The sequence below is a fragment of the Phoca vitulina genome, unplaced genomic scaffold (assembly GCF_004348235.1).
Source record: "Phoca vitulina isolate PV1807 unplaced genomic scaffold, GSC_HSeal_1.0 scaffold63, whole genome shotgun sequence".
Lineage (NCBI taxonomy): Eukaryota > Metazoa > Chordata > Mammalia > Carnivora > Phocidae > Phoca > Phoca vitulina.
The window spans coordinates 4,903,634-4,920,357 of record NW_022589766.1 but is presented as its reverse complement, the minus strand read 5'-3'; the positions used below and the strand labels follow the sequence as shown (position 1 = coordinate 4,920,357).

The following is a 16,724-nucleotide window of genomic DNA, read 5'->3' as shown; positions in this document are numbered from 1 at the left end:
TCTTTCTTTCTTTCTTTCTTTCTTTCTTTCTTTCTTTCTTTCTTTCTCTCTTTCTTTCTTTCTTTAATGGAGGGGAGAGGATGGGTTAGTTGTGGGAAAATATGGGATTTTTTTACGTTTTTGGCATAAAAAGGTTCATAGAGGTTAAAACTCTATGAACTACTGTGCAAGAATATTCTGGAAGGACTTCTAGTGGCTGCTTACTCTCTTCACAGTCAACTTCTCAGAACTAAGTTAATTAGCTCTATTTCCTTTTTAGCTCCCTGAAGAAATGGTGATCATTAAACTTCTTCAGAGCTCTGGATTCTGAGCTTCATTCCCTTTGGCATTTCAAGTTCCAAATAGAAATGCTTGCTTTCGTGGTTCAAGTGTTGCTTCAATTAGTAAATGTTCGGTTTCCAGTTCTGTATACTTTCTTGGCAATGTTCTCATTGGCATTGAAGTTTCTATTTTTCTTAACATCATTAGTTTTGATGTGCGGATTTTTCTTGGCCTTCAGAATATTTATAAGACTTTGATGGACATAGTGGATGATAATTTCCATGGTTATTCTTTTTTTATGAAAAGGGAAAATAATTTTCTGGAGTAAAATCATATTTAGAAGTTGCATCAAAGCACAGCGATGAAAATACCAAGTCTCCAAGATAAGAAGTATAAAAGCAACCCCCACAGTTTCATTAGAGGAATGAGCTGAGGTAAATGCTAACACTAACTTAGCACAGGTTATTTTGTTAAAATGCAAGTGCAAGAGAGTCAGATGGAACAATCGTAAGCATCTACAGGACCCTACCTACTTGGGAGACTTTGAGAAGCCATTTATAACAATAGCTCACATTTTCTAGAACTTTCTACTGTTTATGAAGCACTTTGACACACATTACCTCATTTAAAGCTCACACAACCTATGGATAGCTGGTGTTTCTACATTTAGCTCAGTGAGCCTACGTGGTGGCCTACTCTCATACCTGGTCATGTATAAGGTCTGGGGCTCAATGCCAGTCCAGCAACCTCAAATTTATGCCTCTTTCTGTTTTGTCATGGGCACCCCAATGGGGACCAACACCTCTAATCCAAAACAAGAACTGATTGCTTAAAATGAAGGTTCAGGAGGGACACTTGGGTGGTGCAGTCGGCTAAGCATCTGACTCTTGGTTTGGGCTTTGGTCGTGATCTCAGGGTCATGAGCTAGAGCCTGGTGTCATGGGGTTCCGTGCTCAGTGGGGGGTCTACTTGGAACTCTGTCTCCCTCTCTCTGCCCCTCCCCACATCTCTCTCTCTCTCTCAAATAAATAAATAAATCTTTAAAAGGAAGGTTCAGAAAAGATATGCACACATACCACCCCTCCCTGCCCCATATATATATACACAAACATTTGTTGAATGAATGAACAACTGGAAAAGGGCTTCCCAGCATAGAAGATTCCATGGAGCTGGACGCTACTTGAAAAGACACAGTGCACACAAAACACATAGCATCAAGCCAGCAAAGGTGGCCCAGGCTCCCAAACAAAGAAATTAAACAAAAGGGGGAAACCAGGAAGGTGGAAAGGGGGCCAAATTCCAGAAACAGAACTCTCAGAGGCCTGCAATCTTAAAATGAGAGATGCTGAGCACGAAATTAAATGCACATTGATGAAGACATAGAAAACTTAATCTCTGAGCGCATGAAACCCAGGAAACGGTTTGCAGCCCTCTACAAGGTGGAGTCACAGAGGCTGGGGAAGCACTTGAAACCACCAAGAGCTTTAAAAGTACTGATGCTTGGGGGCGCCTGGGTGGCTCAGTCGTTAAGCGTCTGCCTTCGGCTCAGGTCATGATCCCAGGGTCCTGGGATCGAGCCCCACATCAGGCTCCCTGCTCAGAGCAGGAAGCCTGCTTCTCCCGCTCCCACTCCCCCTGCTTGTGTTCCTTTTCTCGCTGTGTCTGTGTCAAATAAATAAATAAAATCTTTAAAAAATAAAAAATAAAAAAATACAAGTACTGATGCCTGGCCCCACCCACCCAAGGTTGGACTGGCTTGGTCTGGAGTTTGGCAGGGACACCAGCGTTTTTAACCAGCACCCTCCTCCCTCCCGGTAATTCTAGAACGCACTTAGAGGAGATCCAGCCCATGCCCTTGCTTTATAAATGAAGACACTGGGGCTTATTGGAGAAAGAGCCCCGGATCCACAGCAGATTAGTGCTGGCTCCCTGCTCCTGGGCCCCAGCTCAAGGAGGACCCGCTCCCAGGCTCACCAAGCTCACCTCTGGCTTCCCTCTCCTGCCCGCAGGTCAGCATCACTGTGATCGAGGCCCGGCAGCTGGTGGGCTTGAACATGGACCCCGTGGTGTGCGTGGAGGTGGGTGATGACAAGAAGTGCACGTCCATGAAGGAGTCCACTAACTGCCCCTACTACAATGAGGTCAGTGCCCTGTGGCCCTACGTGGGGAAAGGGACTTCCCTACATGTGGCGGGAGGCTGGGCCCCAGCCCACCCAGGCCCAACAGAAACAGCAGGGGTTGAGGGGCACAAAGGGCTGCCAGCAGGGGTGACCTTGGCCCACGCTGTTACAACCCCGGCACGCAGATGTGCCGTGCCATGTCCTCCGAAGCCTGAGTCTAGATCACCCCCTGACCGTGTTCTGGCCAGAGGCCACTGTTTCTCCGGCCCTGTCTGTGGGTGAACCCCGTGAGGCCTGGCCAGAGCCCTTTGGGGCAGTGGCAGCATTAAGGAGTGGTTCCCATGAACCAGCTTCTCCTGTAAATGCTGCAGGTGCGCCCCCTCTTCTGGCCCCCGCAAAAGTCGGAGGTTGTTGCCCTCAGTCCCATTTGACACAAGGGGACATTGAAGCTCTTGGAGAAAGTCCTTGCCCGGGTGCTAAGGGCCAGAGTCGGGTTCTGCGTGCTCACCTTCTCTGCTGGGCTGCCTCCATGCTGCCTGAACCTCTACGGGGATCCTTCCAGAGCACTGGCCTTGATTCTTAGGGTATGAGAGAAAAAGGTCTGGTTCCTGCTCCTATTCTTTGCAGCCATCTGAGGCCACACTGAGGTCAAAGGCCCTCAGAGACCTTCTAATTCAATCTCCCCATCTTACAGAGGAGGAGACTGAGGCCTCAGTGTAAGAAGGACCTTACCCAAGAGCACAGAGAGTACTGTTGATGAAGCAGGGCCCAGCCTGTCAGCCTCAGCCCAGCACTCTGTCTGCCACCTCATATGACCACCCCTGACACAATAGCTTGACTCTGGGCTCCAGTGGGGAACGAACTTAATCAGCTCTGGGGAGGGATGCCCAGAAGCCCTTCAGGTGCCTGAGCGTAGGTCAGATGAACACAGAAGCCGCTGGTCTGGGGGCTCTAGCCCTCCTTCTCCTGGAGGGACCTCCAGTCTGCTTCTCCTGGTGGCTCCAGGGAGTGAGGCATCTGTGTCCTGTGTCTCCGTGTCTGTCCTGAGGAGTGGTGAGGGCTGAGGGTGCCACCTGAACTTAGGGGGAGCCCCCCAGCTGGGCATCTTCAGGAAGGAAACCTGGACACACTTCTGTCCCCCATAGGGACCCAGGCCAGGGTCCTGTGTTACCCCAGGTGGGCCTGGTTCTCATAGCTGGTTGCCCACAGGCCCACAGAGCTGGGACATCCGTGCTCAGAAACACCCACCCCACCCCCTCATCTCCCAGCCCCATGTGGCAGCCTTCCCAGGAGTCAGGAAATTCAGCCTCTGACCTTACATCAGGGCACATCCCTGACTGGAAAAGCTTCAGCCTAGATAAGAGTCCACTTTCCCTTAATGGATATGGAGACAGGTGCCCCGGCCTTCCACAGTTACCTGAGAGCAGCAGAGCCACATTTGGCGGACTCAAGGCCTCACCTGGCACCAACCTCATGCACCTCATGTTTCATTCAAATTGCTTCCTCCTTCCCAAGGTAACAGAGCTGCTTTTCCCACACTGTTTCCCCAGCAAACTCCTACTCACCCTCCAGAGCCCAGGCCAGGTGTCCTTGGCACTGAGCGGCCTTACCTGCACTCTCTGCGTCACAGTTCAATGTGCTTCTTTCTCTGTGACAGTAACATCCCTGGATTGTGGTTGGTCCTTCATGTCTCTGTCCCTGGTGGACTGGAGGCTCCCCGTCTCCTGCATCGCTGTGGCCCGGCCCAGAGCCTGGCTTGTACCTGGAGGGGTTGGGGCTGCAGAATGGATACTCACCCGAAGGAAGAAACAAACATTTGCTGAGCTTGTGCGGCACTTCGAGCCCATCTGGCAACATGGGGGCCACAGAGGTGACAGTGTCTTCCCTGACAGGCCACGCCTACATCCAGCCTAGAAACCATTTTCCAGTTATATCCAAGACTATCCCTTCCACTCACGTGAATCTTAAATTTGTTCTTTTTTTTTTTAAGATTTTATTTATTTATTCGACAGAGAGAGTGAGAGAGCACAAGCAGGGGGAGCAGTAGAGGGAGAGGGAGAAACAGGCTCCCTGTGATGCGGGACTCGATCCCAGCACCCTGAGATCATGACCTGAGCCGAAGGCAGACGCTTAACCATCTCAGCCACCCAGGCGCCCCTGTTCTTGATCATAGTTTTGTACTTCCTCACAAATCCAAGTAGCTCTGATTTGTTTAATTTCTGTTTCCTCCAAACCAGGGTCTCTCAAACTCAGCACTAGGGACATTTGGGGCCAGATAGTTTTTGGTGTAGGGGACTGTCCTGTGAAGTGTAGGATGTTGAGCAGCATCCCTGGCTTTTACCCACTCGATGCCAATAGCGACCCCCACCCACTTGTAGCAACCAAAAATGTTTCCAGACATTGCCAGATGTCCCGCTGCAGTTAAAATCACCCCCCCCCTTGAGAACAACCCCTCAAAACTATCTTCCCATGATTCTTCTGGTCCCAGAGCAGGGCTTTCTTTCCTTTTGCTTCTTGTCCTATGCCACGTTCCTCTTCATTGAAAGATACCCTTGGTCCCAGGGATGTACCGCTTCTGGGCTAATTGTCTGAGTGAGCAGGAACTGTCCTCTGACTCCACTAAACACAATAGAGGGAGATGAGAATCATCAGCATGACTTAGCAGACTTCTCAGTGGTTAGAAAAGGGGAATATGCTCAGGACACACAAGGAATATGCCCATAGACTCCTCAGAGAGTGCAGAATTCTGGCGCTCATTTAGCTAGCTCGCTCTCCCAGGGCTGACAGAGTCAGAGGCCGCTGGCCTGGCCTTCGCCTCGAGACCTGTCTTCGTGTGAAGGGAGATTCACAACCACTGCCCTCCCAATACAGCCTGACCGTTCAAGACCAGGCCAAGACCCCTTTCCATGGGTGCATCTGGTCCTGGCCACTGGTGCCTTCCTTCTGCCTCAGCCACCTCTCTCCTTTGCCCTGGATGGTTTTTCTTTTTTCTTCCCAAAGGATCTGGCATCACACCCAAACCACTCAGCACCCCCAACTCTGCCTTTACTTTTCCTTTGGCTCTTCCTTTGCCTCTTAGGTGTTCTACTCTCGCATATTCTCTCCGAGTACAATGATGGAAAACCCCATATGCTCAGGGACAGGAACAGGGAGTCTCTGTCTACCTCCCATCTGTCCCTCCATCTAGCCACGCCTTTCCCAATCCCACGTACTTCCTGGTGACCGCCCCTTTCTGTCCTCCCACTCACCGTCCGATTCCGTGATCTGTCCCCACTGCCTCTCCTCCTAAGCACACCTCAGTCTCCAGCCCCCTGTCCACTGAAACTGCCCTCTGGGTCATCAAGGACCATGCTGTCCCTAACTCCCAAGTCCACGTCACCCCTCTCCTTTGACTGCCCAGCCCTTTCCAACATCTCGACACCCCCTCCCCCGGGGGCCTCTCTGCTGCTCTCCCCTCCTGGCACCTGCACACTGAGGCCAGGAGAAATGGGCCCTGGGGGGAGGGGCAGCTCCCAGCTTCGGAGGACAGCTCACACCCGGAGCATTTTACGTTTCCGGCAAATGAAGTCCTTCACACCTTATTTTACAAATTAAACATCGCTGAAATTGGGACACTTCCAGGCAGTGGAGCATTGTGGTTTAAGGGCAATGTCTGTGTTGCCCGCACAGCTGTGGTGTATATTATGGTATCTGTAATCTCATCCAGCCTCATAACAAGACTCGGAGGTGGGTATCATTACCCCCATTTTACAGCTCAGGAAACAGATCGGACAATGTGTTGCCCAAAGCCACCCAGCTCCCACCTGCAGTCAGGGAGGACCAGTGGTTACACTGCTGTTCCTCTGAACTTCGGGGCTCAGGGGAAATGGCCGGGGTGCAGACAGGCAGTGGCAGGAGGGAGGGGCCTGGCACTGCCCCAGGCTGTTGGCTGCTGTCAGCTGAGTGACAGCACCTCTGGGTCCTCCCTCCTTCCAGTACTTCGTCTTTGACTTCCATGTCTCTCCTGACGTCATGTTCGACAAGATCATCAAGATCTCGGTGAGTGTAACTCAAACTGCACCTTTGTGTAGACTTGAAAAGGGCATCCCTCTGGATTGGCATTAAAAGGCAGCCCCATGTCCAGACACACAGCCGGGCAAGTGGGGCACAGGCTGGTTTGGGCCCCTCTCCCCTGTTTAACCAGGTACCTCTGCACAGTGTACAACCTACCCCCCCGTACCTGGCAACCAGCAAAAGTGAGGGCAAGAGGGGTTCATGCTGAGCCTCAGCAAGCCGTCCCTGCCCTGCAAATGCCCTCCCACTTCACCGGAAAGTTCCATTCCCCAGAAAGGCAGGTGGTGCCACCATCAGACCACCCCACCCCTACCCCATGGAAAGCCTCTGCCCTGCCCGGCCTGACTGGGGGCTGGTGCTTCTGCCCGGAAGGTGATTCACTCCAAGAACCTGCTGCGCAGTGGCACCCTAGTGGGGTCCTTCAAAATGGACGTGGGAACCGTGTACTCCCAGCCTGGTGAGTAGCTGCGCGACTCGGTTAGCGTCAGTGACCGCGGCTCAGCGAGTGTGGCCCCTGCCGTCCTTCCCACCCTGGCAGCCCCAGGGCCCGGCCTGGCCAGGACCGTAAACTCAGTGTGAGGCCGTAGGGGGTGTGGAGGGATGGGTGTCGAGTCTGCACACGGATGCAGTGACTACCTGTGCTCAGGCCGCTGGATTCACTGGAGCCCTTCTGGGTGTGCGGCATCACCCCCTTTTACACTCGAGGGGCCTGGGGCTCAGAGAAGCGTTGGGGCTCCACCATCACCCAGTTGGTCTGGGGTGAAATCAGGCTGCGTGACTCCAGGGCACCCACTGAGCCACACTGTCCTCAACACAAATGTAGTGTGGCAGCCTCTGAGGGATGCCGGGCCCACTGACCATCCATCAAGGGCCCCAGGCCTCCAGAGAATAGCCATGTGGGACTGTGGCTGACTCACCGCAACGTGGGTCCCCATGGGCCAACACCGGATGGGGCTGGCGAGGGAACCCCAAGGGGAGGCCCAGAGGGTTTGTGAGGCACAGGCCAGGCCAAGATGACGACCAAGCCCACGGCCAGCTCAGGAACCACTGGCATGCAACCTGGCACCGGGCCCCACGTCATGTCCCTGAAGTGAACCCACCACTCAGGATGCAGTAATGACTCCATCAGGCCTTTTGGCAGTGACAGTCCCATTTCTCCAGTGTCACATTTGACCCTCACAAAACAGCGAGGGAGGAGGCATCAGCATTTCTTCCCATTTTACAGATGAGATAAATGAAGCCAGGACAAGTTAAGTAGCTTGGAAGTGCCACTAAACTATTAGGTTCAACAAATGGGCAATTTCTTATGGTTCAACTTAATGGATACTTGGCTGGTGCACGCTCTGTGACTTAGACTAGGGAATTGAGTCCAAACCCAAGATTAAACGCATAAACATCACAGAATCTTAGAACATTCAAGCCACCAGAGACCTTAAAACATCTAGTCCAGTGTCTCCAGTGTCCAGTGTCCAGTGTCAGTATGACGAAGAGGTCCAGGGTTACGAAGAGACTTGCCCAGAACCCGTGCGAGTGGAACCTGGTCTCCTGGGTGCCAGGCCAGCGCCTTTTCCCCTGCCACACACACGTTGTCGTCCTCAGCAGAGGGTGACCCTAGTGACCATTAGCATCTTTGGGAGCGGGGGAGAGGGCCAGTCCGCGACCCGGCACTTCCCAGGAATCATGCCCAGCTGCAGGCAGTGGAATCTCACAGGCATCCCGGAGGAGGTGCTCCAGCCCGGGGCTGAGCACTGCCCCCCACCTCCAGTACCGGCGGCAGGGGTGTGGAGAGACAGCAAGGAGCCTGACGTGGACCCCTGGGCGTCCCGACAGTGGAGTCCTGGAGAGGAGACCACTGCCACTCAGAGAGCGCCCGCTGAGTGCCAGGCGCCGGGCCACGCACGCCGTGCCCGCAGGCCTAGCCCTGACCAGCCCCTGCAGGCAACATCACTCCATTTCACGGGAAGGAAGCAGGCCCGCAAGCTTGCATAGCTGGTCCAGGGAAAGGAAAAGGATGTGAACCCGGGTCCAGGTGGGCCCAGAGTCCAGGCTCTCCACTGAGCTAACCCACCGCCAGATTTGCTGCTGCTGGGTTTTTTTGTTTTTGTGTTTTATTATTATTATTATTTATTTATTTGACAGAGAGAGAACGAGAGAGGGAACACAAGCAGGGGGAGTGGGAGAGGGAGAAGCAGGCTTCCCGCGGAGCAGGGAGCCCGATGCGGGGCTCGATCCCAGGACCCTGGGATCATGACCCTAGCCGAAGGTAGATGCTTAATGACCGAGCCACCCAGGCGCCCCTTGATGCTGCTTCTGAATCTGTTCCTGGGCCTGGTCCCCTTCATGGGAGCCTGAGGTCACACGGCCCCTTCAGTTAGGGCACTGAGGTCTTCACTCTGATGGTCTCTGGTTTGGCCTGGCCCTCTTGATGAGTCCCTGGTTGCTTACCCAGCCAGGGAGTCGTTGGAAGCATGCTTCCCGGGTGCTGCTGGGAGTCTGGACTGGTGTCAGTATCTTGCGGGGCTGGAAGGGTTTCCTGGGGGACTCACCCTGCAGGACCACGTTTGCACCAGCAGAGACAGCAGCAGGACCCTGCTCACTCACTAAGTCTCTCTGCTGGAGATGAGGAGGGGTCGTTCAAGGCCACAGCCTCCGTCTGGGAGATCATAGAGGAGGTCCAGGGTGCTAGCCACCTCCCCAGCCTGACCAGCCTTCCCGGGCAGGTGTCTGAGAAGTTTGGATGGGGGAAGGGGGAGGAAGGAGGCCCTTCCAAGCTCAAAGACCGGCAGCCATAAAGGCAGGGGGCTCTGAACAGGGACTCCAGTTGTTCCGAGGGAAGTAAGCAGCTGGGCCCAGCAGGAGCACAGGGGCGGGGTGGGATGAGCGGAGTGAGCCGGGCCCAGCTGAATCAGGAGGCCTCACAGACCACACTAAGGTCGGTGGTCTGTACCCCAAGCACTGACAAGCTGCAGACATTTGAACGGAAGAGTGAGGGAGGGGGAGCCTCTCTGAAGGTTCTGTCTGGCAGCTGTGTGCAGGTGGTCTGCAGGGGTGGGGGCAGGAGGGTTGGAAGTTTCCAGCTTCAAAGTCACAAACACACACCTGGATGTGGGACCTTTCCCCAGCTGCTCGCCCCTCTGGGGGCCTCTGTCTCCTCCTGGCCATTCTGGGGACCAGGGGCCAAAAAGATGCTCAGCTCTGCAGCCTGCCCCAGGATGGCAGGTGCAGTCCCCGCTCATCACCCCTGCAGAGCACCAGTTCCACCACAAGTGGGCCATCCTGTCAGACCCCGACGACATCTCTGCTGGGCTGAAGGGCTATGTGAAGTGTGACGTCGCCGTGGTGGGCAAGGGGGACAACATCAAGACGCCCCACAAGGCCAACGAGACCGATGAGGATGACATTGAGGGGTGAGGCTCCCATCTGCCCCAGCCCCTGGAGACCTGACCCAGCCCTCCCTTCCCCCAAAGAGAGCCCTTGGGGTGGACTTGGCACACAGACCCCCCTCCCTCCCTTTACCCTTATCCCCACCTACTCCCAGACAGCCCAGCTCCTCCAAGAAGGACCGAGGGCAGGGCGGGGGAGGAGTTCATGGAGACTGTCCCAGGCCCCAAGGGTATGCAGATGCCAGGGCAGGACTGGGGTGCACCAATTCTGGCCACCACGGCCCTAGCTCTATGTGCCGGCAGGAACTTGCTGCTCCCCGAGGGGGTGCCCCCTGAACGCCAGTGGGCCCGATTCTACGTGAAAATTTACCGAGCAGAGGGGCTGCCCCGCATGAACACCAGCCTCATGGCCAATGTGAAGAAGGCTTTCATTGGTGAGAACAAGGACCTGGTCGACCCCTATGTGCAAGTCTTCTTTGCTGGCCAGAAGGTATTGGGGTGCAGGATGCAGGAGGCTGGGTTTGGGGTAGCAGGCATTCGAGGTACAGAGTGATTGGAGGATGGGGACTGGAGGTGGATGTGAGGCAGAATCAGAAGCCAGGTGACACCTTCGATCCCCTGGTGCATTCGCGGAGATGAGAGGGGAGGGGAGCTCCAGCCGGAGGGGGTCCAGCCTTAGGGGATCCTGCCTGCTTCTGCGTCCTATAGACCAAGAGCTAAGGCAGGAGCCCTGAAAGGGAGGCGAGTCTGAGAGGCTGGTGTGGGGAGAGTGCCTGCAGGACATAAGTGCACGCACATGCACACGCACACGCACACGCACACGAGCACTGGGTGTTGTATGCAACTGATGAGTCACTAAAGTCTACCCCTGAAACTAATAACGTACTATATGTTAACCTAATTGAATTTAAATAAAAAATTAAATATATATATATATATACACACATACCCCACACATACACATACACACATGACTACACACACTGATACATATCACATACACACCCCACACATATGCGGACATGCACACACACACACACACACACACACACACAAACCCTCACTCCCTCCCACCAGGGCAAGACTTCAGTGCAGAAGAGCAGCTACGAGCCCCTGTGGAATGAGCAGGTCGTCTTTACAGACCTGTTCCCCCCACTCTGCAAACGCATGAAGGTGCAGATCCGGGACTCAGACAAGGTCAACGACGTGGCCATCGGCACCCACTTCATTGACCTGCGCAAGATTTCCAACGATGGAGACAAAGGTCAGCAGCAGGAGACTGGAGGCGGGGCAAGGGCACTGAGGGCAGGAGTCCGTGAGACCTGCCCCCTCACACCACCTCCACCATCCCCACCTCTTCCCGAAAGGCCCTGGCCATTGTGAGGGCTTGGTCTGCTGTGCCCTCCCCCTCAAAGGGAGGTGGAAGGTCATGGCTCAGGTCTGCACCGAGCTGCCAGGGCCTGCCTGAGTGAGGCTGCCTGGATTTGAACCTCAGCTCTGACAGTTAGTAGCTGTGTGATCTCTGGGCCTGTTTTCCCATCTGTGAATTGGAAATAATGATGGTGTGTGCTGTGTGTGTATACACATACGTTTCACATATGCGTGGTCTGCTGCCATAGTCCTGTCTGCGGCCTTGTGGGACTGACCCTTTCTAGGACCCAGGCGCTGGGCACCAGGGAGGTAGAGCAAGATAAGCATCCACTCCTGTCCTCATGGTGCTCACTGGGGACTAGGGAGGTGGATGTGCCATCACATGCTCAAAGCCTAAGGCCAGAGGCACAAAAGGCCACATGTTCTATGACTCCATTTATAGGAACTGTCCAGAATAGGCAAATCCACAGAGACAGAAAGGAGACTAGTGGTTGCCAGGGGCGGGGTGGGGGAGGAGACCCAGGACTAACTGCTAACAGGTACAGGGTTTCTTTGGGGGGCGATGGAATCGGGTGATGGTTCTACAACAGAGTGAATATACTAAAAACCACTGCAGTGCACATTTTTAAATAGTGAATTTTATATTATATAAAGTATATCTTGAGTTTTTTAAGTGCCGTAATTCTTTTCTAAGCCAGGCAGAACAAAAACCAAACAAACATAGCACATGCCGCAGAATCGGACCCACGTTACAGATGAGACAGCAAAGACCAACAGCGGGAGAAGTCAGCTGGGACTAGGAATCGGGCCGGCCTCACGGGGGAAGTGTAACACAGGCGGACAGAGAGAGGATCTTTGGAGAGGAGGGGAAGGGTCTGCATTGGCAGGGTGGGAGATCACAAGGGCCAGAAGGCCAGGCTGAGGAGCCTGAGGGGAGCGGGCATCTGTCCTTCAAATAGGGCAGGTTGTAGGCGGACCAGGAGGCAGGGAGCCTGACCCGGGAAGCGCTCTGCGCAAACGAGGAGGCTGCCCCACGCCTGCCCACACAGAGCAGATGTGAGCATCCCTAGGGCCTCCCGTCAGCCACTCACTGGCCCACAGGCTTTCTCCCATCTTGAGTGTTTCACTGAGCAAGGCATGGGGTTCTCGGCTCAGCAACTGGGAGCTGCAAGCCCGAGCCCCCAAAAGAGTTTCCACCACCCCCATGAGCCCCTCGTCCCTGTCCCCGTGGCCCACAGGCTTCCTGCCCACACTGGGCCCGGCCTGGGTGAACATGTACGGCTCCACACGCAACTACACCCTGCTGGACGAGCACCAGGACCTGAATGAGGGCCTGGGTGAGGGCGTGTCGTTCCGCGCCCGCCTCATGCTGGGCCTGGCTGTGGAGATCCTGGACACCTCCAACCCCGAGCTCACCAGCTCCACGGAGGTGCGGGTGGAGCAGGCCACGCCCGTCTCGGAGGTGAGGCCCCAGGGGGCTGGGCTGTCCTCCAGAGCCCCCAGCTCAGCGCCCTTCCCACCATGGCAGCCTAGGCCGGGGCTCTCCCTGTTGCTGCCCTGTCTGCCTCAGAGGGCAAGACCCCATGATGAGGCCTCCTTCCCCAGGAAGCAGGGGCCCACACTCTGCCCCTCGTGGGGACCTCTGTCCCCTCCCACTGCCTATGCCTGCACTCTGCCTGCAGGTCCCAAGATGGAGCCTCCTCTCTGCCCTGTTCCTGGCCATGGTTGTCCCTTTCAGGGATATCCAGGCTGGAGGGCAAAAGGATTTAGGCCTTCAGGGTCTGGGCTGCTTGGCTGCACAAAGGGGTGGGATGTCCGCCCCCAGTGGCCCAAAGGGCCTCTCTGTAAGACAGTAGCAGGGGGCCTGGCCCCAGGCCCAACATCCCTGCTAAGGTTTGAGGATGGTTTGTACCACTTCCCCACAGAGCTGCACAGGGAAAATGGAAGAATTCTTTTTATTTGGAGCCTTCCTAGAAGCCTCAATGATCGACCGGAAAAATGGAGACAAGCCCATCACCTTTGAGGTCACCATAGGTGAGTGCTGGGCTCACAGTGGGGTCTTCAGGCCTGGGGGCTGCTGGGTGGTAATGGCTAGGCCCCACACCACGGGCCTAGAAGGAGGGAAACCTTGACCACTTTCCTTCACGTGTCCTCAAGCACCCGCATAGCACACAGTGTTCACATGAGAGCGTGCACACACGCCCACAGCAGTTCCTTAGTGCACACACCTACAGGGCTGAGCTGTGTTCGGTATATGGGGAAGAAAGAAGGCTTCCCTGCAGAAGGGAAAGGGGAGAGAGTAGGGATCCAGGCCATGTCCTAGGCTGGACCTTGAGCTCAGTGGTCATCAGGGCTCCTAGCGAGGTCTTTGCACGGGGTAGAGGCCATGGGCACCTTCCTCTGGCTAGTGTTCTGTTGTGTCCAAGCTGGTACAGACTCCAGGCACCTTCCCCACTCCTTGCCCCCTTCCTTCCTTCCCATAAACCCAAAGCAGCACCCGGATAAGAGGGCAGGAGCCTGGGGGGAAAGGATTCTAGGCCCTTGCGTACACCCTTCTGCCTCCAGGTAACTATGGGAATGAAGTTGATGGCCTGTCTCGGCCCCAGAGGCCTCGGCCTCGGAAGGAGCCTGGGGATGAGGAAGAAGTTGATCTGATCCAAAACTCAAGTGACGACGAAGCTGATGAGAGTGGGGACCTGGCCTCAGTGTCCTCCACCCCACCCATGCGGCCTCAGATCACCGACAGGTGAGCCAGGTGGATGGAGGGTCCTGAGAGGCCTTGCCTGCTGCCTCCCATCCTCTCATGGCCTGGCCTCCCACCTGCCCGCGCCCCAGTCCTCAACTTCTCACCTGCTCCCCCGCAGGAACTACTTTCATCTGCCCTACCTGGATTGCAAGCCCTGCGTCTACATCAAGAGCTGGTGGCCGGACCAGCGCCGTCGCCTCTACAATGCCAACATTATGGACCACATCGCCGACAAGCTGGTCAGGGCCAGGCGGGGGTGGGAGGGAGGAGGGGAAGGCAGGGGGTGGGGGGTGCTTCGGAAGCCCTCGCCTAGCTTGGAAGCCTCCCCTGCAACACACTAGGCAGTCTGCCCAGCAGCTTGCCATGGGGGAATAGGGGGCAAGGGTGAGGACTGCTGGAATAGCCCCAGCATGACCTCTGGTCCTATCCCTGCCCCCATGTCCCAGGAGTGGGTGGGGGGCCTGAGGACTACCTGGAGTGGAGTCTGGGAATCCTAGCCCATCCCGTCCTGGTGTTCCCTGGAGGAGGCTGGCCAACCCCTCTGTCTCCGGCCGGCACTGCACCCCCACCCCCATCTAGCCCTGACTTCTGCCCAGCCCCAGTGAGTCCACTGGGACCACAGGCCCACAGCCCAGAGGTGGCTTCTTCCTTCTGGAAGAGACAGAACCTGGGGAATTGGTTTCTGTATGGTGGTGGGACATGGGGTGGGGGGCATGGCGCTAGTGAGGGGTCCCAGGTCGCTAGCCCTTCCTTTCCCTGATGAATGGGGGGAGTCAGCTGGGGAGGTTGAGGTTGGGGAGCTATGGCTCAGCATGCACCCTCACTCCTGGTCCACAGGAAGAAGGCCTGAACGACGTGCAGGAGATGATCAAGACAGAGAAGTCCTACCCCGAGCGTCGCCTGCGGGGCGTCCTGGAGGAGTTCAGCTGTGGCTGCTAGTGAGAGGAAAGGGTGGGGGGCGAGGGGCTGGAAGTGGGGGGCTGGGCAGGGAAGGAGGTGTCTACAGGCCTGCTGCTGGCTGGTGGGCTCCTCTGAGCGCTGCTCCCCGGGTCCCCCAGCCGCTTCCTGTCCCTCGCTGACAAGGACCAGGGCCACGCATCCCGCACCAGGCTGGACCGGGAGCGCCTCAAGTCCTGCATGCGGGAGCTGGTGAGGACATGCTGGACCACATGGGGGATCAGGGGAGGGTGCCCGAGGTGGGGGGACATTGGCCTCTGAGGTCGCAGCCGCCAGGTCAGCCCCCTCAGTTGTGCGGTGTGGCCTGAGCCCCTCTCCCACACACCCCGCTCCCCTGCAGGAGAGCATGGGACAGCAGGCCAAGACCCTGCGGGCACAGGTGAAGAGACACACGGTGCGGGACAAGCTGAGGCTCTGCCAGAATTTCCTGCAGAAGCTGCGCTTCCTGGCAGACGAGGTGTGCCCCCTCATCAGCACGCAGAGAGGGGATGCCCAGCCCCCAAACCCGAGTGACTCGAGCGGGGAGGGGGTTGCCACATAGGAAGGGACTGGACAGGACCACCTAGAAGCCCCTCCTGCTCTGACAGCCCCTGGGGGACTGAGGTGAACAAGCCCTTCCTCCTGTCATGTGGGAGGTGAAGGAAGACCCAGCACCGGGGCCCTTCCCTCTGCAGGCCCAGGCCTGGCCCTCTGGCAGAGGCCCTGAGGGTCAGTCAGGCTCTGGGGGCCCTAGCCACGTGGCAGGACCCCTCCCTCAGCGGCCCCCACCCCGCTGACCCCAGCCCCAGCACAGCATCCCCGACGTCTTCATCTGGATGATGAGCAACAACAAGCGCATCGCTTACGCCCGGGTGCCCTCCAAGGACCTGCTCTTCTCCATCGTTGAGGAGGAGCTGGGCAAGGACTGCGCCAAGGTCAAGACGCTCTTCCTCAAGGTGCCAAAAGGGGAGTGAGACTTGGGGGGTGGGGCTGGGGGCTGGGGTTTGCACCTGGCTTCTTTTAAGGGATCAACCTCCCCACCTCTGGGTCTGGCAGGCCTGAGCTGACGGGGTGGAGCCCTCAAGTAGCAGGTGCTTGGAGAAGAGCTGGAGAGAGAATAGGGAGGGGGGGAGGGGGCCAGATGGCACGGCCCTGCCCATCCCCCTCCGCACTCTTCCCACCCCCACCCCCAGCCCAGGGGGCTGGCTGTGGAGGGGCAGGGGCAGCTCCCACCGAGGCCCCCACCCCTTCCTCACCCCGTGGGCCCAGCAGCTGACCGCACCCCCACCCGCAGCTGCCAGGCAAGCGGGGCTTCGGCTCAGCGGGCTGGACAGTGCAGGCCAAGCTGGAGCTGTACCTGTGGCTGGGTCTCAGCAAGCAGCGCAAGGACTTCCTGTGCGGCCTGCCCTGTGGCTTCGAGGAGGTCAAGGCAGCCCAGGGCCTGGGCCTGCACTCCTTCCCACCCATCAGCCTGGTCTACACCAGTGAGTGAGGCCCCCTGGGCCAGGCCGGGCTGGGCTGGCAGCCCTCACTCCGGGAGGGCAGTGGGAGGGCCGCCTGTCCGGAGCCTCAGCCTGCTCTCCCCCGCAGAGAAGCAGGCCTTCCAGCTCCGAGCCCACATGTACCAGGCTCGCAGCCTCTTTGCTGCCGACAGCAGTGGCCTCTCGGACCCCTTCGCCCGTGTCTTCTTCATCAACCAGAGTCAGTGCACAGAGGTGAGGGCCCACGGGAGGAGGGAGGAGTCCTGGGAAGCCCCTGAGCGTGCGGGACCCAGAAAACAGATCGGCCAGCACCCCAGATCCTTAGAGGACAGCCTTGCAGATATCTGCAGGCCCGGGCCACACTGGTAAAGGC

At 56.8% G+C, this 16,724-nt stretch overlaps 1 protein-coding gene across 2 annotated transcripts in view; it reads left to right on the top strand.

Annotated features, from left to right (window-relative positions):
- Positions 1-16,724, top strand: part of OTOF (otoferlin) — a 92,635-nt gene that overhangs the window by 59,464 nt on the left and 16,447 nt on the right. For both annotated transcript variants that reach the window (XM_032391664.1, XM_032391663.1), the window contains exons 9-24: positions 2,271-2,402; positions 6,357-6,419; positions 6,807-6,891; positions 9,682-9,841; positions 10,121-10,307; positions 10,895-11,081; positions 12,427-12,650; positions 13,114-13,222; positions 13,754-13,934; positions 14,053-14,173; positions 14,772-14,872; positions 14,993-15,083; positions 15,232-15,348; positions 15,674-15,826; positions 16,165-16,354; positions 16,461-16,585. In XM_032391664.1, coding sequence (XP_032247555.1) covers positions 2,271-2,402; positions 6,357-6,419; positions 6,807-6,891; positions 9,682-9,841; positions 10,121-10,307; positions 10,895-11,081; positions 12,427-12,650; positions 13,114-13,222; positions 13,754-13,934; positions 14,053-14,173; positions 14,772-14,872; positions 14,993-15,083; positions 15,232-15,348; positions 15,674-15,826; positions 16,165-16,354; positions 16,461-16,585 — 2,226 coding nt within the window. The remainder of the gene's footprint in view (positions 1-2,270; positions 2,403-6,356; positions 6,420-6,806; positions 6,892-9,681; positions 9,842-10,120; positions 10,308-10,894; positions 11,082-12,426; positions 12,651-13,113; positions 13,223-13,753; positions 13,935-14,052; positions 14,174-14,771; positions 14,873-14,992; positions 15,084-15,231; positions 15,349-15,673; positions 15,827-16,164; positions 16,355-16,460; positions 16,586-16,724) is intronic.